Source organism: Taudactylus pleione, unplaced genomic scaffold, assembly GCF_031769625.1.
Source record: "Taudactylus pleione unplaced genomic scaffold, aTauple2 ptg001423l, whole genome shotgun sequence".
NCBI classification, from domain to species: domain Eukaryota; kingdom Metazoa; phylum Chordata; class Amphibia; order Anura; family Myobatrachidae; genus Taudactylus; species Taudactylus pleione.
Genome location: NW_028285822.1, coordinates 524,580 through 548,333, shown reverse-complemented (window position 1 = coordinate 548,333; position 23,754 = coordinate 524,580). Strand labels below are relative to the sequence as shown.

General features: G+C 45.8%; 1 protein-coding gene and 1 pseudogene across 3 annotated transcripts in view; one reads left to right on the top strand and one right to left on the bottom strand.

Moving 5' to 3' along the window:
• The window catches only part of LOC148442659 (troponin T, cardiac muscle-like), a 127,573-nt gene that overhangs the window by 14,400 nt on the left and 89,419 nt on the right, over nt 1–23,754 (bottom strand). For all 3 annotated transcript variants that reach the window (XM_088463667.1, XM_088463668.1, XM_088463669.1), the window contains one exon: nt 2,768–2,884. In XM_088463667.1, the coding sequence (XP_088319793.1) occupies nt 2,768–2,884 (117 nt within the window). The remainder of the gene's footprint in view (nt 1–2,767; nt 2,885–23,754) is intronic.
• LOC148442660 (5S ribosomal RNA) lies at nt 21,835–21,953 on the top strand (annotated as a pseudogene).

The window sequence follows — 23,754 nt, the reverse complement described above, 5'->3', positions numbered from 1 at the left end:
TACAGGTGGTGAACAAGTGTAGACATTGTATTATATGTGTACTAGAGATAAATGGTTCGCATCCAGGATAATTTGACGAATCCAAGATTAACATGTTTTAGTCAGCCCTGGCAATTAGATCAAAATTGTGCTGCTTGGATCTAGAGGAGATTTAGGGGTCTATTTACTAAGCTTTGTTAGGAGATAAAGTGAACAGAGATAAGGTACCAGCCAATCAGCTCCTAACTGTCATTTTTCAAACACAGCCTTTGACATAGCAATTAGCAGCTGATTGGCTGGTGCCTTACCTCCGTTCACTTTATCTCCTAACAAATCTTTAGTTTCATCCAGCACAGGCTTCATACTTGCATGGAATTGTAGTTATGTGTACAGCATGCAGCATCAGGCACCGTGAGGGGTGGGCTCAGAAGTGCATGGGAAGTCTAACCATGACCCCAAGGTGGCACAAACATCAGGGCACAGCACAATCATAATGGTCCATGCTGTAGGCCAGGAATTTGAAGACTGTTATACCCCTTTTACACCGGAGCTAAAACCCGGGTTTTTGAAGGGTTAACCCGGGCAGCTCCCTGGTGTAAAAGGGCAGAGAGTTGGATCGCCGGGTCGAGTGACCCGGCAATCCAACCCAGGTAACTAGCAGGGTTTAACACGGGCGTAGCCCGTGAAACCCTGCTGTGAGAACAGCGCACTCCAGGTCACGATGACCTGGAGTGTGCTGCTAGCCGGCCGATTGGTCCGGTTTCAGTGGCGCTTGGAGATGACGTCATCTCCAAGCGACCACTTACACTCCGCAAAAGCCGGGTCTATGCAGACCCGACTGCGGTGTTTGAGCGGCGCTGACTCGGGAATATCCCGAGTCGGCGCCAGCAAAAAAACGGGTCTGATCTGGATAGGAACTTTGTTCCAACTCCAGGTCAGACCCGGAATTTAGGTGGAAAAGGGTATAAGAAGGTTCAAGCAACACAGATGAGTGTGTATTTCATTTGCTATGTCTATATTGCAATCAGTATCAAGTGTTTGATACATTTGTCTGTATGGTTTATATACCCTCGTACTTGTGTAAGCTTGCTCATGGATCCTTGTGTTATATAATTTAAGAGGTATTTATCTACAATGGGCTACATTATGTTAATGTCTGGGCATATGTAATTATCCTTATAGGCTGTAATGATTAGGTCAATTGAGTTGAAACATCTATTTAGATATTTGTGGTGATTTTTATGTCTTTTTTAATCTTTCTTAATTCAACAAGAATTCAGTATTCCTAGAATACATTATCATAATAAACATTTTTATAACATACTAATTTTTTTTTTTTTTATATATATAACAAAGGCAAAACTCTAAATAGGCCCGCATATTTACTCAAATCTCATCCACATGCAGCAGAAATGGGACTTGATGACTTAAATAGTGTCATCCTCGTCACCCTCACTTTACAAGAAAGAGAAGTGTTTAGTTCCCAAGCTGTTTATGTGAAAGAGAGAACCCTAGCTCTCTGACAGAGAGGTCACAGCTCAGAAAGCTCAATGGAATCCACCACAATGAACAACATTGATAGAACATAGGGCCTGATTCAGAGCCGGACGCTCTGAATCAGGGCGTTTTTTTTTTGTGCGGCCTCCTGGCCGCTCGCATAGCTGTGGGTGACCACCCACAGCTATTGCGAGCGGCCAGGATTATGGTCACGATGGTCAAGATCATCGGGGCTTGCGACAAGACCCTTGTGGTAGGGTCTCGTCTGCCGTAAGCCCCAGATAGATGGTGATGTCAGTGGGGCCGCCCACAAACGGCAGACATTCGCTTGGGAACGCCTCCCTTTGTGAAGCCCCCCCAGTCACGCCTCCAAAACGGTGCGAGATGTCGATCAAAATCGACAGCCGCCCCCTTTTGGTGCGAGACCTGGAGCAACGGAGCGCCCGACACTAGCCGGGTCTCGCACATGCGCACGTCGGAGCCGGCTCCGGTGTGCGCATGCGCAATGGCCAAACATCGACCTGCTCACGAGCGCGTCTGAATCAGGCCCAGAGTTCATTGATAAAATTTTTATTGTTATTATCTGTCTTAAATAAACTAGCACTGTATTTGTATCATTCAATGGGGGATATTTATCAAAGCTTGGATAAAGTGGAGAGAGATAAAGTACCAACCAATCAGCTCCTAAAGCTGGATACACACTTAACAATATTTTAAATGATTTGCCCGATTCCGACGGATCGGAATGACAAATCGTTCAAATTGTAAAGTGTGTTTCCACTATGTCAGCCGTTGCATGCTCCCACGGGGTCGTCAGCCACATCGTCAGGTCTCCCTACATGCAGCTCAATCTGATGATGCAACTGACAATCCCATTCAGAGGGATGCGGCAGGAGCCGACATATCGGGTGGGCGGGCACCAGATCATCTAATGTGTACCGGCCACCCAATATGTCGGCGGGATGGTCGTCAGTCGCACCGCTAGGTCCACACATCGTGTAGTATGTACCCAGCTTCACTGTAATTTTTCAAACACAGCCTGAAAAGTGACGGTTAGGAGCTGATTGTTTGGTACTTCTTTTTTACTCTCTCTCTCCTTTGATACATCTCCCACAATGTTCATTATAAATGGCCTAAATTAAGCATTAATTATATTTTTTATTCTCCAGTATTTAATACACTGATTAGCTGATCTAACAAAGTCAGAAATGTTGTTGTTGCCAATATTCTGCTTTACATTTCTGCAGATAATTTAGATATGAGATATAATGAGTATATCAGATCTTTTTACCATGCGGTCTGTCAAAGCCAATAGTTCTTCTTCTTCCTTCTTACGATTCTCAAAGTGAGCTTCAATAAGTGTCTGAAGTTCTGTTAGATCCTTTTCCATACGTTTCCTGTGGATATCCTGTGAGGAGAAAGATTGCTCAATAAATATATATATATATATATACAATGGCATCACAAGGGGGGTGCAGGCCGCACCGCGTGTCATCCTCCAAGGGGGTCACACCAAAAGCCGCACACTCCCCCGTCATCACACAGTCGAGCTGCCTGCAAGGCCGCCGAGAGGGGGGGCGCAGCACACCAGTAGATAATGCAAGGTCCCAGGCAGTTGATCCACCGGCTGCCCAATACCTGCCCACTCCCCCACCCAATTCCACCACCATCCTTAAAAGTTTATTTATTTTTTTTAAAGAAAGTGCGTGGCGCATGACATAATGGCATCACACTGCACCACCGCTGCTGGAAGGGTTGAGCTTATTTCCCCTTCATGCTAGGGACCTGGAAGTGACATGAGTAAGGGTGGAAGTGCAGTTCCATGCCCATTAAGGCCACCTAAAGAAGAAAGTTGTCCCCTCGCGAAGAACCCACTGCACGCCCACTACTCCGCCTGCTGCCATTGCTTCAAGGCTGGAATGAGAGGTGCCATCAAGAAGAAGGTAAGTGAAGCAAGAGTGCTGGCTGGAGACAGAAGTGGAGGCTGGCTGGCTGGGGACAGAAGTGGGGTCTGGCTGGCTGGGGACAGAAATGGGGTCTGGCTGGCTGGCTGGGGACAGAAGTAGGGGCTGGCTGGCTGGACACAGAAGTGGGGGTTGGCTGGCTAGGGGCACAGAAGTGGGGGTGGCTGGCAGTCTGGAGACACAGAAGGGAGGGATGGCTGTGGACACAGAAGGGTGGCAGGCTGTCTGGGAACACAAAAGGGGGCAGGCTGTCAGGGGATACAGAAGGGGAGCTGACTGTGGATACAGAAGGGGTGCAGGCTGTCTGGGAACACAAAAAGGGGGCAGGCTGTCAGGGGATACAGAAGGGGGGCTGGCTGTGGACAGGGGCACCGAGAGGGGGGGAGCGGGTACATATTACCGGGGACCGGGCTTCCTGAGGGGCCCGGCGCCGCTCCCCCTCCCTCACAGCAGCCCAGCACACAGCGGTCTCCTATGCCTGTGAGGGGGAGCGATCACACTGATCGCGCCCCCTGGCTTTGAGCAGGGCTGAGGGGGCCCAGAGCGCCCCCTCCCCAGCGTGCAGCGCCACTTCGCGGCACTGCAAATCTTTTTTTTGGGGGGGAGGGGGCGTGGCCATGCCTCCCTTGATTAGGCCACGCCCCCTATTACCCGGGCCCGCTGCAGCTCTCAGCGGGCTTGGCTGTGGATACAGAAGGGGGGCTGTCTGTCTGATAACATGATATCTGATATCCTCATTTATATTTTTATGTCTTGGATATTTTCACAATATCGTATGGAAATTATAATAGATACATTAAATTCCGATCTGACACATTATATATTGTGATATATTTGTATATAGAATGTATATGGATTAACATTTTATTAAATATGTTTCTATGAGGGCACCTTCATAATAAACACATTGAGTATTTACAGTATTTTAATTAATTAATATGAGTATCTTATTCCATTCATTATCTATCTAACCTAGTTATCGATTAGTCTTTCTTTCTGTGATGAGTGCGGATCAGCACATGCATTCTGGTTCTAATTAATATGCCTGATGTTTCCCATATACTTGACATGACAAGTGGTCATGTGATTAGAGAGGTGAAAAATGCTTATATTTTTTCTATTTGAATCACAACACTTATACTTCTGAATCCTTTCTCAGACCACTTTAGTAAAATAAGATGTGTATGACCAGAGCCGTAACTAGACTTTTTGGTACCCTGTGCCAGAAAGATCAATGGCGTCTCTGTTATTTTTCAAACAGGCATATAAAGCACCCAAAAAAGGGGCATGGCCTCAAGGGGAAGGGCCAGGGAAGAGATAGGGAAGGCCAGGAGATTCTGGGGATAGAATAAGAGGAAGCTACAAGTGAGAATGATAATAAACAGAAAACTGACAGGCCCGAACAGCGCCCCTTGTCCTGCGGTGCCCTGTTCAATGGCACATGTCGCACTACCCTAGGCTAGCCATTAATGTCAGTCATCCTGATTGGTGGAAATCTCATATGGGGGGTAAATAGGACTGGTGAGCATCTCAGTTTGCCTTGACAAAGCTAGACGCTTAATCTGCTGTGTGTGTTTTGATATGCCTGTCACTTGGTTTCAGTGCAAATGTTACTAAGAATATTTATGTAAAACAGCGAACCAAGCTCATCAGATATTAGAGAGATTAGAGAGGGACTGACTCACTGAGTAGTGAGATCGCTACTGATGTATTCTCTGACTATAGCACCACAGCATATATTAAGCTGTGAGACTGTATTTTGTTGAACCATCTGAATAGATAGTCTATAATCTGCATATTCAGGTTACCTAGAGGCAGTGGGGTACACCCCAGCCAAGATATATCTCTAGTATTACACTAATGGGAGTTTGCTGCAGTATGGAAATAATTATATTATATATATATATATATTTAATTATTAGGGATAAAACACTAACCCTGCCACATGCCTATACATACATGTATATAGTGATATTCACCATCATTTAACAGACGTGTGGAGAGAATTGGGAGCTATCCTTTTATACGATATATGATGTGTGAAGGATAGATATCATCTCGTTTAACTAAATATCAGCTGTCCTAGTTATTGGCTGATTTATAGCTCAGTCAGTAAGGTGCATTTTCTATTCACCAGCAAGACCCAGGTTCAAATCCCAGTTAGCTGTCCCAAATTAAGTGTCAATTTCAGGGACATTACCTGAGATAGAGGTTAAAATAATTATACCTCTCAAATATAGAGGTTTTTCCCTATACAGGTTGAGTCTCCCATATCCAAATATTCCGAAATACGGCATATTTTTAGCATGACTGAGATAGTGACACCTTTGCTTTTTGATGGTTCAATGTACACAACCTTTGTTTAAGGCACAAAATTATTAAAAATAAAGTATAAAATGACCTTCAGGCTTTGTGTATAATGTGTATATGAAACAAATTAATTTCATGTACCGTATGTGCACAAACTTTGTTTGAGCCACAAAATTATTGAAAATATAGTATAAAGCTACCTGCAGGCTGTGTGTATAAGGTGTGTATATAACACATAAATGTATTCTGTGTTTAGATTTGGGCCCTATTCCTAAGACATTTCAATATGGTATACAATTATTCCAAAATACGGAATATTCCGATATCCAAAATACCCCTGGTCCCATGCATTTTGGATATGGGAGACTCAACCTGTAGTTGAAAATCTATATATCTATACCTCTATTTGGAGCAATCTGGTTCACGTAAGGGCCCCTTTATTCCTGGGAATCTCCAAGTGTAATATTAACATGAATATGATCAATAGGAATGGAGATAAATGGTAAACCCCAATGAAATAGGGCCAATGTGTGTCACATATGTGTACTAAAACAAAAATAAAAATGAGCGCTATTTATGTATAATTAAAGCATGTTATTAATGTGGCACCTGTAAAGAAAATACAATTTATGTGGGTTATTGTAAGCATATGTTTATAGCTCCTTTTGGAACAATTGGTTATTGGATGTCAAAACACAGTCACTGCTGTACCGTTGTTGTTAAAGCCCTGACTTTCCCTACCCTTCCAGGCATTGTCCTCCTGATGGCTTATCAGGCAGGTATACAATCGGGAAGCCGGCTGCCTTAGTACCGGCAGCCAGCTTCCCGACTGTCATATCCCGGTGAGGGATGAAATGCCGGGCGTCTAGATGTAGATGCCCGGCATTTCCCTGATGCCGGGAGACTGGCGCCCGGCATCCTGATCGAAGGGATGCCGGGCGCTGCAAGCGGACAGCCGCAGGGGAAGGGGGAGGGTTAGGTTTAAGCTACCCGGGAGGGACTTAGGGTTAGGCACCCACCCGGGGGACTTAGGTTTAGGCATCGGGGAAGGGGGTGATTAGTTTTAGGCACTTAGAGGGGGGATTAGGGTTAGGCACTTGGGGGGAGATTAGGGTTAGGCACCGATAAGGAGGGTTAGGGTTAGGGGGTTAGGTTAGAGAATACTTACCTATCCACGATCAGGATTTGCAGCGCTGTCAACTTCCGCTGCCGGGAACTCTGCTGATGTCGGCCAGGCGCTGCCGGGAATCGAACCGCCGGCCATGCGGCCGGCAGTATTTCATACCGATTCCATCAGGCAAAGTCCAGGCTGATGGGGAAGCCGGTGCTTGTGGTAGCCTCCACTGTGTCTTCACGTGTGTTTGTTCACGTGCCGCCAATTGCGGCCGCGGGTGATGACGTCACACGGGTAGCGGCGGGCAGAGTGAACGGCCGTAGAACCGGAGTGCCCAGTGTTTAGATGGGTGAATGCCTCCATCTAGGTCTTGCTGTCCCTAATCCTATGGTTATGTTAACGTTATTTATTCATAAGGTAGTCTTTTCATTTGAGACCACGCCCCTTAACGTGCAACCACATTTACTATCTTAAGCTTTTTTTGTGGGGTGGGGGGGTATTTTGGATGTTAGCACTGGAAGCTCCAGCCCCTAGAAACGGCCCTGGCACTGTGGCTGCACGCAGGGGTAGGCTCTCCGGGCCAGTCCAATGTCCAATCATGACCTCTACTGTAGTGCGGCTATGCCATCATAGTTAGTGCCCACAGTATCTCACCGATGCAGAGCTACAGGTCCCGCGACATGTTGCCATCATCTCGTGAGTCTCTCTCTCTCTCTGCTCCTGGCTCTGGCTCCTAATGGGAGACAAGTGACAGGCAGCAGGTAGTTCTTTCCTGGGTGGTGGCCACGGCAGTAGCTTGCTGGATAAGTGAGTAACACTGTGATTATAGATACTGTAACAGAACATTTTCTTCTTTGTCACCGCTATCTAACAGTGTATTCTGGGTTACTAGTGCAGCAAGTGTAGTGTGTGTATGTATGTGCATACATATATATATATATATATATATATATATATATATTGTGATAGGATCATTGGTAAAGTGGTCTGTGGCAGGTACATTTGTCCCAGATTCCTGTCTTATGTGTTTTAAACCCCCAGGAGAAAGTCTGCAGTGTAGCAGGCTTGAGTCTTGGCTTTTTGAAAAGCCGGTTTGGGACCTGGGGGTTGTGGGTGAGAGGAGAGGGAGGGCTCCACCCACGGCCACTCCAGGTTTTGGTTCTCGCAGCCTGGTAACAGGCTTGTTAGGGTTTCCACCTGAGAGTGGCCAATATAAGCCTAGTGTGTTGAGGGCTTATTGTCTCACCTGGGAGAGCAGACAGGGAGTTTGCTCAGAGACATTTGAAAACCTAACTGTAAGTGTTGTGCTGTGCCCTTGTTGCTGGTGAGGGCATTAGGCATTAGGCCCTGCCAGGTTCTGGTAGTGAGGGAACTACCTGTGAAGTTAGTGCCCCGACAGGGCTAGGATTTATGTTTATGTTTTCTTTATGTTTGTTTCTGACATTGTACAATAAAGACTGGCACCAACCAGCTTGTACTGTTTCCCAGCTGCTGTGTGTGAAAGGAAGGAGTCCTCTACCCAGGAGAGGGACCCCCTAACCTAACTGTGTCACAATATGGTGGAGAATGCGGGCAACCACACACACTGAAGTTGCAGCAAGAGGAAAACTTTCCGTTTAAAAATTAAAGGGACAGGCACCCAGTTTGTGAGTGTGGAAATAACACTGTGTCCTTGGAGTCCCATAGAGGAGGCGTCAGCCAATGTTCAGAGAGGCAAGGTTCAGCTTCCAACCTACACCCTAGGACAAAATGGAGGACATGATTAAGGCCTTGCTCCAAGCTACAGCAGCTCAGCAAGAATCTACCAGAGCTCAGCAGGAGACAAACAAACTTCAGCAGGAATCTACCTGGGCACAGCAGGAATCCACCAGGGTGCAACTGTTGGCCTTGGAGACAGCCCAGAGGCAACAACAGGTCGCCATCAAGGAAACCTGCCAGGCCATAAAAGAGGTGCTACAGCACCTGGTCGCCCGGCTCAGAGATGTTGCTACTGGTCCTCCCACCCCCACTCACTCCGTACGAGCCAGTCACTTCCTTCAAAAGATGACTTCGGGCGATGATGTGGAGGCCTATCTCGCCGCATTTGAAAGAACGGCCGAAAGGGAGAGTTGGCCCAAGGAGCAGTGGGCAAGTCTGGTGGCACCTTTTTTGTCTTGGGAACCACAAAAAGCATATTTCGACTTATGCCTGGCTGATGCCAAGGACTATAAAAAACTAAAACAGGAGATCCTAACTCGCTTGGGAGTCACCACCTTTGTTCGAGCCCAACGGGTCCACAGCTGGGAGTTCCATAGGGACAAGCCTCCATGTTCACAGATGCATGACCTCGTCCATCTGTCCTCAAAATGGCTACAGCCCGAGACGCTGACGGGACCACAGATCGTGGAAAGGGTCGTGATGGACCGGTACCTGCGATCATTACCTGTGACTCTGCGCAAGTGGGTGAGCCATGCAGACCCTAAGTCCGCGGACCAGTTGGTCGAGCTGGTGGAGAGGTACGTGGCAGCTGAAGAGCTGATGAGTATGCCCCACCGAGCCCCGATGGCGCACCGGCGAACTCCCACAGACACTGGTAAGACTGTTCCAGGGGAGAAGGGTGCTGGGCGGTGGAATGTACCTAAGACTGAGGGTGTAGAACCTGGAGGCAGGCCTGCCAGGCCAGGAAGGTTTTTGCCCCGTAAACGACTAGACATTAATATGACTCAGTGTTTCCGATGTGGTGGCTTCGGCCATATTGCCGCTAATTGTTCACTTACAACTGAACCTATGCAATGTGATACTGCTCATGTCTACAGCAGGGGGTCTTTCTTTGCACAGACAGCCTGTATGGCTGACCGGCAGGCTGAGACTGATAAGCACATGTGTGTACTCACTGTAGATGGAAACCGAGTAGAGGCACTGTTAGACTCTGGTAGCTTGGTGACACTTAGAAAAGCTGAGCTGGTGAACACCTTGAGGCATACAGGGAAAACTGTTGGTGTGACCTGCATACATGGGGATACTCGATATTATGTTACGGCCGAGGTGAACATCGAGACACCATGTGGCTCTGCTATAGTTTCTGTGGGTTTGGTGCATGGTCTGGTGTACGATGCAATATTGGGGAGAGACTTTGCTCACTTCTGGAAGTTTTGGGAAAGCCGTTTTGTTCCAGAGGTGAACAACCCCGATCCATTTGAGAAGGTAGTCGATGTAGTGGAGGAGGGAGTTTCTTCTGAGTCAGAGTTATTCCCTTTTTCTACTATGGTTGGCGAACTAGAGAATGCGGAACATGACGGTGGCCCGCCAACTGATGTGCCTCCCATTGAGGTGGGAAGTGTTGTTGGGCCAGGTGATCGTCTGCCTGATTTAGAGGTCAGAAGAGAGGTCTTTGCCGTGGAGCAGTTGAATGACCCTACTTTGGTAAAAGCCAGGGAGAATGTAAAAGTAGTTGATGGTAAACCCGTAGACCCTGATAGTCCTTTGTCTTATCCCCACATGGCAATGTGTCAGGATTTGTTATATCAGGTGACTAAGAAGGGGGAAGATATTGTGGAACAACTAATAGTTCCCAAAGCCTACAGAAGAACAGTGTTGGATCTGGCCCATGGTCATATAACGGCAGGCCATCTAGGGGTAGAGAAAACCACTGAGCGAATAATGCAGAGGTTTTTCTGGCCTGGGCTTCATAAAGAGGTATCTGACTTTTGCGCATCCTGCCCTGAGTGTCAGTATCATGCTCCCAGGCCACATTTTAAGGGTCCACTAGTTCCATTGCCTATTATAGAGGTGCCATTTGAAAGAATAGCGATGGATTTGGTTGGACCCTTAATGAAGTCTGCCAGGGGACACCAGTATATTCTGGTCATAATGGATTAAGCTACCAGGTACCCGGAAGCGATCCCGTTGTGCAATACGTCAACCAAGACCATTGCCAGAGAGCTAGTTTATGTCTTTAGCAGGCTGGGTATACGCAAGGAGATACTAACTGACCAGGGTACACCGTTTATGTCAAAAGTCATGAAAGAGTTATGTCGCCTGTTCAAAATTGAACAGTTAAGAACTTCGGTTTATCACCCCCAAACCGATGGGCTGGTCGAGAGGTTTAACAAGACGTTAAAACACATGCTTAGGAAAGTGGTCGACAAGGATGGTAGGGATTGGGATTACTTATTGCCGTATTTATTGTTGGCCATAAGAGAAGTTCCCCAGTCCTCCACCGGGTTTTCACCCTTCGACTTGTTGTATGGGAGACACCCAAGGGGGTTACTAGACATTGCCAAAGAGACATGGGAGGGGCAGTCTAGTCCTTACAAAACCGTGATTGAGTATGTTTCTCAAATGCAGGAGAGAATTGCTGCGGTAGTGCCGATAGTGAGAGAGCACCTGGAACAGGCTCAACAGGCACAGCAGAGGGTATACAACTGCAATGCTCGGTTACGCAGCTTTGCTACTGGGGACAGAGTGTTAGTATTGGTTCCCACTGTGGAAAATAAACTTTTGGCTAAATGGCAAGGGCCCTTTGAAATCTTAGAAAGAGTGGGGCATGTCAATTACAAAGTTTACCAGCCGGGAAAAAGAAAGCCGGAACAGATATGCCATATAAATCTGTTAAAGCCCTGGAAAGATAGAACGGCACTGTCGGCCGTCCGAGCCCCTCCAGTAAATCCAGGGCCCTTAGTTCCTGAAGTGACAGTGGCAAAAACCCTGTCGGCAATTCAACAACAAGAGGTCAAGGAGTTTCTGATTAGAAATAGGGTGCTGTTCTCTGACGTATCTGGGAAAACCTCGGTCATTAAACATGACATAATCACTGACCCAGGGGTTAAAGTTAATCTAAAGCCCTATAGGTTGCCAGAAGCACAAAGAGAATCGGTGTCGAAAGAAATTAAAAATATGCTAGAGTTAGGGGTTATTGAAGAATCACGTAGTGAATGGTCAAGTCCCATTGTGTTGATTCCAAAACCCGACGGGAGTGTGCGTTTCTGCAATGACTTCCGAAAGTTGAACAGTGTTTCAAAATTCGATGCCTACCCAATGCCAAGAGTGGATGAATTGATTGAGAGACTAGGGACGGCAAGGTATTTAACCACTCTTGACCTAACGAAAGGGTATTGGCAAGTACCGTTAACCGAGAGCGCCAAACAAAAGACATCTTTTTCAGCGCCAGAGGGCTTTTTTCAGTACAAGATGTTGCCCTTCGGGCTACATGGGGCACCTGATACCTTCCAAAGAATGATGGACAGGATTCTAAGGCCCCATAGACGGTATGCGGCTGCTTATCTGGATGACGTGGTCATTCATAGTCCTGATTGGCAGTCTCACTTATCCAGGGTACAAGCAGTGTTGGACTCCATCTATAAGGCAGGTTTGACAGCCAACCCAAAAAAGTGTTGTCTAGGCATGGAGGAAGTAAAATATCTGGGATACACCATTGGCAGAGGCCTGATAAAGCCTCAGCTCAATAAAGTTGATGCCATACAAAACTGGCCACGGCCTCTGAATAAGAAGCAGGTGAGAGCCTTCTTGGGAATTACGGGGTACTACAGGAGGTTTATACCCAACTTTGCCACCATGGCAGTCCCACTGACTGACCTGACCAAAGGCAAACAAAAAGTCATGGTAGAATGGAGTCCTGAGGCAGAGAAAGCTTTTCAGGAGTTGAAAGTAGCGTTGTGTTCCCAACCAGTCCTGATGACTCCTAATTTTGAAAGGGAATTCATAGTACAAACCGATGCATCAGAAGTAGGTATAGGAGCGGTCCTGTCCCAGAACAAGGAGGGTGAGGAACACCCTATTTTCTATCTTAGCAGAAAGTTGAATGTACATGAGAGAAACTATGCCACAGTGGAGAAGGAGGCGTTGGCCATAAAATGGACGTTAGAGGCTCTCAGGTACTACTTGGTTGGAAGAAAGTTCAAATTGATCACTGACCATGCCCCTTTGAAGTGGATGTCTGAAAATAAGGACAGTAATGCGAGAATTACGAGATGGTTCTTGGCGTTACAAACTTTTAAATTTTCAGTGGAACACAGGCCAGGAAGCCAGCTGGCCAATGCTGACGCGTTGTCACGCATTCATTGTTTGGGGGCTTCAGTTGTTCCGCCCCACAGGTCGAAACAAAGGGGGGGATATGTGATAGGATCATTGGTAAAGTGATCTGTGGCAGGTACATTTGTCCCAGATTCCTGTCTTATGTGTTTTAAACCCCCAGGAGAAAGTCTGCAGTGTAGCAGGCTTGAGTTTCGGCTTTTTGAAAAGCCGGTTTGGGACCTGGGGGTTGTGGGTGAGAGGAGAGGGAGGTCTCCACCCACGGCCACTCCAGGTTTTGGTTCTCGCAGCCTGGTAACAGGCTTGTTAGGGTTTCCACCTGAGAGTGGCCAATATAAGCCTAGTGTGTTGAGGGCTGATTGTCTCACCTGGGAGAGCAGACAGGGACTTTGCTCAGAGACACTTGAAAACCTAACTGTAAGTGTTGTGCTGTGCCCTTGTTGCTGGTGAGGGCATTAGGCCCTGCCAGGTTCTGGTAGTGAGGGAACTACCTGTGAAGTTAGTGCCCCGACAGGGCTAGGATTTATGTTTGTTTTCTTTATGTTTGTTTCTGACATTGTACAATAAAGACTGGCACCGACCAGCTTGTACTTGCATCCAGTCTGGTGTACTGTTTCCCAGCTGCTGTGTGTGAAAGGAAGGAGTCCTCTACCCAGGAGAGGGACCCCCTAACCTAACTGTGTCACAATATATATATATATATATATACAAATAGATGATAGATAAACAGATGCCAGTGAACAGTGAGAATATTGCAACCACTCTCTGTGTTTCAGGGGCTGTGTGGTGTGTTACTGGGCCTTCTCTGTAGCCAGTAAGTGGTGCAGTTTCTGGGCTGTCCAAAAAAAAGTGGGGCAGTTTATGGTCAGCTCTTAAAAAATGCTGATCTGTCATGTTCCTATGAGTGGGTGCTTCTCACATGCTAGACACAACCCCAAAAAGGTGCAGCCATTCTCTCAACATGCTAGGGCCACACCCTCTCCAGAAGATCCCCGGGAGGTTGCTGTACAAGGTCCCAAGATTTCTCTTGGGAGCCCTGCGTGCCCGCATCCCCCCCCCACATGCTGCCGCCACCACAGTCCTGCCCACACCCACCAGTTCCCTCTCCATTACCACTCCCGCCGCATAGGTAGGAAGGTGTGGGCGGACTGGCGGCAGCAGAATTTTTGTCCAGTCTGTCAGACCGACCTCCTCTCTTCTCTACTCAGAATGCAGGGTGTGATGTCATCGCGCCCGGCATTCTGGAAGGAGCACTGCAGTGTTAGTACTGGACTGTTGGACTGGTAAGGGGGGAGTGAGCGTGGAGCTGCGCAACTTGATCCTGATTTTATTTTTTTGGTGGAGGGGGGGTGTCACCATGACTTACAGCACAGGGTAACACCAACTCTAGTGATGCCTGTGTGTGTGTGTATGTATATATAAATATACTGACACTCCACAAGATCCTAGTTTACCTTGCCTTGTTGCCTTCCCCGAGGGTTCCCCAATCGATACAGCAGAAAACAGGCGGCACACCTAGGACTTGAGGCTTGAGAAAAATCTCAATAAAGAGATTGAAATGTTGGCAATAGATGACTTGAAGGTCAATTCTTTTTCTTAATACTTAAAGTCCTATGAGTGCCGCCTGTTTTCTGCTGTGTATGTATGTATAAATATATATATATATATATATATATATATGTATAAATATATATATAAATATTTACATTGTAAACAACATATTGCAATCTATGTAATTTTCAGTCTACAGGAAAGAAAAATGAGGACTGTCACAAAATAAATTGTAGTATTATGTGTATGAGATGCAATGCATGCTTTTTCAGTAATAAAACCGTATTCAGTAAAAAAAACAGTAAGGGTGTTTAGATACTCTAGTAACTAACTGCTGATGCTTTACAATAAAGCAGTATTTTAATCTGTATCACTATACTGCTGTTCGTTACTATCACTCTTAAGTGTAAGCTAGCTGGCCAAGGTAAACCTTTCATGAACCCATTTACGGTATTAGAGCATGGAAAAGTTCAGCTACAGTTCAAGTCCCTAGTGGACATCTAAAACTGGAATTTGTTGTTACTGCTGCGTCGACTTTCATTTATTCTCTCTACCATTTATTGTCAGTAATTTGTAATTTTTTTTATAAATCTGCATACGCTGACAGTGTTAAATAAATACACGCACACACATATATATATATATAAATATATATAAACATATATATATATATTGTGATAGAAGCACTGGAAAAGTTGTGGATGGCATATATATGTGTCCCAGATTTCTCACATATGTCTTTTAAACCCCCAGGAAAAGTCTGTTCCGCTGAACAGACTGGAGTGTTGGCTTTGGTGAAAAGCCAGAATGGGTCCTTGGGGGTGTGAATGTGAGGAGAGGGAGGGCTCCATCCACAGGCCACTCTGGGTGTTGGGCATTTCTGCCTGGTAGCAGGCTCATTAGGGCTTGCACCTGGAAATGGCTGTTATAAGCTGGATTTCATTCGGGCTGAGTGTCTCACACCTGAGAGAGCAGGCCCGCAGGCTAGCTTGCTCTGAGACATTGTTTTGATACAGACCTGTAAGTACTGTGGACGTGAGCTTGTTTATAGTGTTCTGATAGTGAGGGAACCTACTGTCTAGTTAGAGCCCAGACGGGCTAGGATTTTGTCTGTGTTTTGCTTTATTTATGTACCTGCTACAATAAAGACTGGCTCCGACCAGCTTGAACGAGAACCCCAGAATTGTGTCCTGTTTCTCTGGCTGTGGTGTGTGTAAAGAGGGAGTCCATCTACCCCAGGAGAGGGACCCCTATCCCGACTGTGTCACATTTGGTGGAGAATGCGGGCAATCACACACTGAAAGTGCAGCAAAGGGAGAAAAAAAATTCCTTTAAAATTTAAAGGAACAGACACGTAATTGTGGAATTCATGAAGGTGGCATCAGCAGATGCTTAGAGAAGCCACGTTCAGCTTCCAACCCGCACCTAAAGACAACATGGAGGACATTGTTAAGGCCTTGCTCCAAGCTATGGCAACTCAGCAGGTAATGAACAAACTTCAGCAGGAAGCTACCAGAGCTCAGCAGGAATCCACCAATGTGCAACTGTTGGCCTTGGAGACAGCCCAGAGGCAACAACAAGTCACCCTCGAGGAAACCCACCAGACCTTAAAAGAGGTAGTACAACACCTAGTAGCCCGGTCTGGAGATGCATCCGCTGACCCTCCAACCCACACTCGCTCCATACGCGCCAGTCATTTTTTACAGAAGATGACTCCAAGTGATGATGTGGAGGCATATCTCACGGCATTTGAGAGTACTGCAGAAAGGGAGAGTTGGCCCAAGGAACAGTGGGCAAGCCTTGTGGCACCCTTCCTGTCTGGAGAACCACAAAAGGCCTATTATGATTTGTGCCTGGCTGATGCAAGGGACTATGAAAAGCTAAAACAGGAGATCCTAACTCGCTTGGGGGTTACCTCATTTGTTCATGCCCAATGAGTCCACCGCTGGGAGTTCCAAATGGAAAAGCCTCCATGCTCACAGATGCATGACCTCATCCATCTAACCACAAAATGGCTACAACTCGAGACGCTGACAGGACCACAGATCATGGAAAGAGTTGTGATGGACCGGTATCTGCGATTGCTACCTGCATCTCTGCGCAAGTGGGTGAGCCATGCAGACCAGTTAGTTGAACAGGTGGAGTGGTACGTGGCAGCTGAGGAGTTGTTGAGTCTACCCCACCGAGCCCCCGATGGTGGGTCAGCAAACTTTCATCGACACTGGTAAGACTGTTCCAGGGGAGAAGGGTGCTGGGCGATGGAATGTACTTAAGACTGAGGGTGTGGAACCTGGAGATAGGCCAGCCAGGCCAGGAAGGTTCCTACCTCGTAAAAGACTAGATTATAATGTGATTCAGTGTTTCCAATGTGGTGGTTTCTGCCATACTGCGGCTAATTGTTCACTTACCTCTGAACCTAAGCAATGTGATACTGCTCACATCAACCACAGGATGTATTTCTTTGCACAGCCAGCCTGTACTGCTGACCGGCAGGCTGAGACAGATAAGCACATGTGTGTACTCACTGTAGAAGGCAACCGAGTAGAGGCTCTGTTAGATTCTGGTTGCCTGGTTACACTTATGAAAGCTGAACTGGTGAACCCCTTGAAGCGTAAGGGGAAATCTGTTGGTGTGACCAGCATACATGGGGATACTAGGTATTATACTACTGCAGAAGTGAACATCGAGACACCATGTGGTTCCACGATAGTCCCTGTGGGTTTGGTACATGGCTTAATGTATGAAGCAATATTGGGGAGAGACTTTGCTCAATTCTGGAAGTTGTGGGAAAGCCAATTTTGCACAGAGGTAAATCACCCTGACCCATTTGAGAAGGTTACTGGTGTAGTAGCAGAGGAAGTTTCTTCAGAGTCAGATATGTTCCCTTTTTCTAGTATGATTGGCAAACTAGAGAATGCGGAACATGATGGCGGCTCGCCAACTGATGTGCTTCCCACTGAGGTGGGAAGTGTTGTTGAGCCAGTTGATCATCTGCCAGATTTAGAGGTCAGTAGAGAGGTCTTTGCCGTGGAGCAGTTAAATGACCCTACTCTGGTAAAAGCCAGGCAGAATGTCAAAGTGATCGATGATAAACCCCTAGACCCCGATAGTCCTTTGTCATATCCTCACATGGCAGTATGTCAGGATTTTTTGTATCAGGTGACTAAGAAAGGGGAAGATATTGTGGAACAATTAATAGTTCCCAAAGCATACAGAAGAACAGTGTTAGATCTGGCTCATGGTCATATAACGGCAGGTCAACTAGGGGTAGAGAAAACCACTGAGAGAATTTTGCAGAGCTTTTCTGGCCCAGGGTCCATAAAGAGGTATCTGACTATTGTGCAGCCTGCCCTAAATGTCAGTATCATGCTCCAAGACTACATTTTACAAGTCCACTAGTTCCATTACCCATTATTGAGGTGCCATTTGAAAGAATAGCTATGGATTTGGTTGGACCCTTAATGAAGTCTGCCCGGGGCCATCAAATTATTCTGCTGATAATGGATTATGCTACCAGGTAACCAGAAGCGATACCTTTGCTCAACCAAGCAACCAAGACCATTGCTAGTGAGTTAGCCCATGTCTTTAGCAGGTTGGGAATACCCAAGGAAATACTGACTGACCAAGGTACCCCATTTATGTCAAAAGTCATGAAAGAGTTTTGCCACCAATTCAAAATCGAACAGATAAGGACTTCGGTCTATCACCCCCAAACCGATGGGTTAGTCGAGAGGTTTAACAAGACATTAAAACATATGCTAAGAAAAGTAGTCAACGAAGATGGTAGAGATTGGGATTACTTGTTGCCTTATTTGTTGTTGGCCATAAGAGAGGTTCCCCAATCCTCCACCAGGTTTTCACCTTTCAATTTGTTATATGGGAGACACCCAAGGGGGTTACTAGACATTGCCAAAGAGACAAGGGAGGGGCAGTCCAGTCCGTATAAAACCGTTGAGCATGTTTCCCAAATGCAAGAAAGAATTACTGCTGTGGTGCCGATAATGAGAGAGCACTTGGAACGGGCCCAACAGGTACAGCAGAGTGTATACAACCGCAATGCTCGGTTACGCATCTTTGCTCCTGGGGACAGAGTGTTGGTGTTGGTTCCCACAGTAGAAAGTAAACTTTTGGCTAAGTGGCAAGGACATTTGAAATTTTAGAAAAAGTGGGGCAGGTTAATTACAAAGTCTACCCCCCGGGGAAAAGAAAGCCAGAACAGATATATCATGTAAATCTTATAAAACCCTGGAAGGATAGAGCAGCTCTGGCAGCTGTCTGAGCCCCTCCAGTAAACCCAGGGCCCTTGGTTCCCGAAGTGACAGTGGCAAAAACCCTGTCAGCAGTTCAACAGCAGGAAGTTAAGGAACTTCTGATCAGAAATAGGGTGCTGTTTTCTGACATACCAGGAAAAACCACGGTCATTAAACATGACATAATCACTGACCCAGGGGTTAAGGTTAACCTAAAGCCCTATAGGTTACCAGAAGCCCAAAGAGAATCAGTATCGAAAAAAATACAAAAAATGTTACAGTTGGATGCAATTGAAGAATCGCATAGTGAGTGGGCAAGTCCCACTGTGCTTATTCCAAAGCCCAACGGGAGCGTGCGTTTCTGCAATGACTTCCAGAAATTGAACAGTGTGTCAAAGTTCGATGCCTACCCAATGCCTAGGGTGGATGAACTAATTGAAAGGCTAGGGACAGCCAGATATTTAACCACTCTTGCATTTACCAAAGGGTATTGGCAAGTGCCGTTAACTGAGAATGCCAAGAAAAGACAGCTTTTTCTGCATCGGAGGGGTTGTAACCCTTTGGGCTACATAGGGCACCTGCTACCTTCCAAAGAATGATGGAAAGGATTCTAAGGCCCCATAGACAGTATGCTGCTGCTTATCTGGATGATGTGGTCATTCATAGTCCTGATTGGCAGTCTCACTTGCCCAGAGTACAAGGAGTGTTGGACTCCATCTATAAGGCAGGTTTGACAGCCAACCCAAAAAAGTGTTATCTAGGGATGGAAGAAATAAAGCATCTTGGATACACCATTGGCAGAGGTTTGATAAAGCCACAACTTAATAAGATTGAGGCAATACAAAACTGGCCATGTCCCCTGAATAAGAAGCAGGGGAGAGCCTTCTTAGGGATTACTGGGTATTATAGGAGGTTTATACACAATTTTGCCACCATTGCAGTCCCACTGACTGACCTTACCAAAGGCAAACAGAAAGTCATGGTGGAATGGAGGGCCTGATTCAGAGCCGGACGCTATTTACGCTCGCTCGTTCAGAAAAAGGGGGTGGCTATTTAAATTAACCGTTTGCTCTTTGCGGTCTGTTGACGCCTCTATGTCTGAACGAGCGAACGAAACATGCGCTCACAATTTTGGAAAAAACACCCCCTGGCCACTCGCATCCTACGTCATCTCCGCTATTTATTTTATTAATCGAGTACATCGAAAGGGGTATGAACTGCTCGCAGTGCTTGTAGTTGGATTTTCCTACCGCAATCATGCGAGCAGTTCAGGCTAAAAGACAACCAAGTGACGTGGTCGATGACGCTGCTTTGTTAATTATGCACACCCTTAAAACGCCCGTTTAGATCGTTTGGCACGCTTGCGTTCGGATCTCCACTCCCCGTTTTCAAGCAACTTCCCCTGTTACCACCCACAAACGCCTCATTCTGTCCCTCAAATTAGCAGGCATTCGCTATTTTGCGAGCACACGATTTCTGACCACACTGACTTGTTCGCGCATGCGTACTAAAACCCATACGCATGCGCAGATGTGCGAATATCGCTCGGAGTGAACGAGCGGCCGCTTACGAGCGGCTCTGAATCAGGCCCGGAGTCCTGAAGCAGAGAAGGCTTTTCAGGAGTTGAAAATAGTGTTGTGTTCGCCACCAGTTCTGATGACTCCTGATTTTGACAGGAAGTTTGTTGTGCAAACTGATGCGTCAGAAGTAGGTATAGGAGCGGTCCTGTCCCAGAGCAAGAAAGGTGAAGAACACCCTATTTTTTACCTAAGCAGGAAATGAAATGTACATGAGAGAAACTATGCTACAGTTGAGAAGGAAGCGTTAGCCATAAAATGGGCATTGGAAACTCTCAGGTACTATTGGTGGGAAGGAAATTCAGGCTGATCACTGATCATGCCCCGTTGAAGTGGATGTCAGAGAACAAAGAGACCAATTGGATAATAACTAGGTGGTTCTTGGCATTACAAAACTTTACATTTTTGGTAGAACACAGGCCAGGAAGCCAGCTGGCCAATGCAGACGCTTTGTCACACATTCATTGTTTGGGTGCTGCAGTTGTTCCACCCCACAGGTTGAAACAAAGGGGGGGATGTGTGATAGAAGCACTGTAAAAGTTGTGGATAGCATATATGTGCGTCACAGATTTCTCACATATGTCTTTTAAACCCCCAGGAAAAGTCTGGGGGTTTAAAAGATTGGAACAGATTGGAATGTCGGCTTTGTTGAAAAGCCGGAATGGGTCCTGAGGGTGTGGATGTGAGGAGAGGGAGGGCTCCATCCACAGGCCACTCTGGGTGTTGGGCCTTTCTGCCTGGTAGCAGGCTCATTAGGGCTTGCACCTGGAAATGGCTGTTATAAGCTGGATTTTGTTCTGGCTGAGTGTCTCACACCTGGGAGAGTAGGCCTGCAGGCTAGCTTGCTCTGAGACATTGTTTTGATACAGACCTGTAAGTACTGTGTACATGAACTTGTTTATAGTGTTCTGATAGTGAGGGAACCTACTGTCTAGTTAGAGCACAGACGGGCTAGGATTTTGTTTGTGTCTCGTTTTATTTATATACCTGGTACAATAAAGACTGGCTGTGACCAGCTTGCTCGAGAACCCCAGAATTGTGTCCTGTTTCTCCGGCTGCGGTGTGTGTAAAGGGGGAGTCCATCTGCCCCAGGAGAGGGACCCCTATCCCAACTGTGTCACAATATATATAATGCGAACTGTAAGGAATACAAGATCAAACAGCATCTTAACTGCAATTCAACTTCAGTTATCTATCTTTTGGAATGCTCATGTGGAACAAAATATGTGGGTAAGACGAAACGACTGCTGAAACTTCGCATACAGGAGCATATAAGAAATATTAAAAATAAGGTGGAGACGCATATGGTATCAAGACTTTTCAATCTACAACATAAATTGGATTCGCATGAACTGACGTTTAAAGCAATAGAACATGTGGAAATTGGAGACAGAGGAGGAGACTTTGCAAATAAATTATCCAGACGGGAGATGTACTGCATTTTTTAACTGGACACCATGACTCCCAGAGGATTCAATGGTAACTACGAAATTGCTCCATTCCTTTAAGAAGATGGTGATGGATAACATAGGTCAGAAGGGTATATTGTATGTCCCAACATTATCTACTGTCATACCTAGGTTGGAGTGCCCAATCTTGTCTGATCTTGGAAGCTAAGCACCATTGGGTTTGGTTAGTACTTGGATGGGAGATCTCTAGGGAAGACCAGGTACTGTAGTTTTCCTTGGAACATACAGGTCAAAATCCATCATGACATGTGACCATGAAGCAACCCCTGACCTACATTTGAAAGCTCATGCAAGAACTACAGTATCGATAAAGAAGAAACAATTGAAATGACTTTATATGCACTGAAAAATATCAGAAAAAATTTATTATTTATATTATACAGATGTGATCTATAACAACCATTAACACATTAATGAATGCTTTATTTATAAGATATGTAGAGATGTTTAAATTATAATTTTAAACAAGCTTAGGTCTGGTGTTATGAATAATTATGAATAATTAAGAACAATTTGTGGATCTCTAATAATTTATCTTATATATTTTCAATACATGGTTTTAACTTATGTTGATATTAATATTATTCCCATTATGCCATATAGGAAACAAATTGCTACTTCCAGGATTTAAGACTATCAGGTATAAAGCCATGGAGAAACAGGATTCCAGGAGTAGCAAATGGCCGCGGGTGGAATCACCAAGGTGGAGTACCAAGATGGATGCCACCAGCTTTGGAGAATGGACAGGAGATGCCCAGGAGAGAGGGGGCGTGCAGATGTGTCATAACAAGTGGTCGGGGGATCAAGTGGAGGATGCAGACCGATCAGCTTGGACAGCCATGGAGTTGCTGTAGCGCCGAACGAGGACGAAGATGACGCGGGCGGAAGTGACGTGAGACGGAGATAGCCCCATGGAAGGACTGGACTGTTGTTTACACTGGAAAGTTGGCGGAAGTGCCACGATACTCAGGTTAAAAAGGGCGGAAGTGACGCGACGCAAAATAATCACTGGATCCATTAAGTGATTAAAACTTAAAATTACTTATATTAAGGAAGCGATTATACACATAAATTATGTATTTGTTAACAGAAAAGTTAAATATAAAACCTAGTAACTATTGCTTTTTAGTAAGTATATGATAATTCGAAAACCGGAAGTGATGTCACAAATGATTCCTATCATTCCTTGTTTGTCCTCATTTGAAGGGGTATAAATACTGGATACCTCACAGGAGCCTAATTATCCCTTGAAGAAGTCCAAGACACGGACGAAACGCGTTGGAGGCTCCTATTTTCTACCCATTCATGAACTTGCCATTTTTTTAAATCAGATAAACTATTTCTTATCCTTATTTATTCTGATATTCCTACGGCATTTTGTATATATATATGTACTTTTATTTATCCACAATTTTATACATATACATATATATATATATATATATATATATATATATATATAAAAGCACATGAGGCGCTCTTTTACAGTTCCAATAGTTGAGTTGCACATATATATATATAGTTATTATTATTATTTATTTTAAAAATAAACACTGGCAGTCTAGCTAAGAGGATTAGACTAGCACATGGAAGTCATGGGAGGCTTTAAAATAAAACATACCGGTACACAGTGGAGCCAATTCTGTACCAAATCGACATCTGTACCACTGCTATGCATATGCTTGTTCAAATAGCCAGGGCAAGAGATCCATCTGAAATTGCGGACGCACAGTGGATCTCATCACAAAGTGACTGACAGGTTGTCAGCGTTTGGGGGTGGGACGGGGGGTGGTCAGAGAATCACAGGCGAGTCTGTCCATTTAAACGCTGTTACATGGGCATGCATAAATTAGCCACTGCTATTGCACACCCAGCTCTTCATGTCAGAATAGCACCCAAGGCTGCGGCAGGTCAAACCTGCCGCAAGGGTAAGATGGCCGCTGATGTGCTTAAATGTTACCGATATTTAGGCAGGTATGCATCATCACACACAGGTAGGAAGGGAGCAGTGGG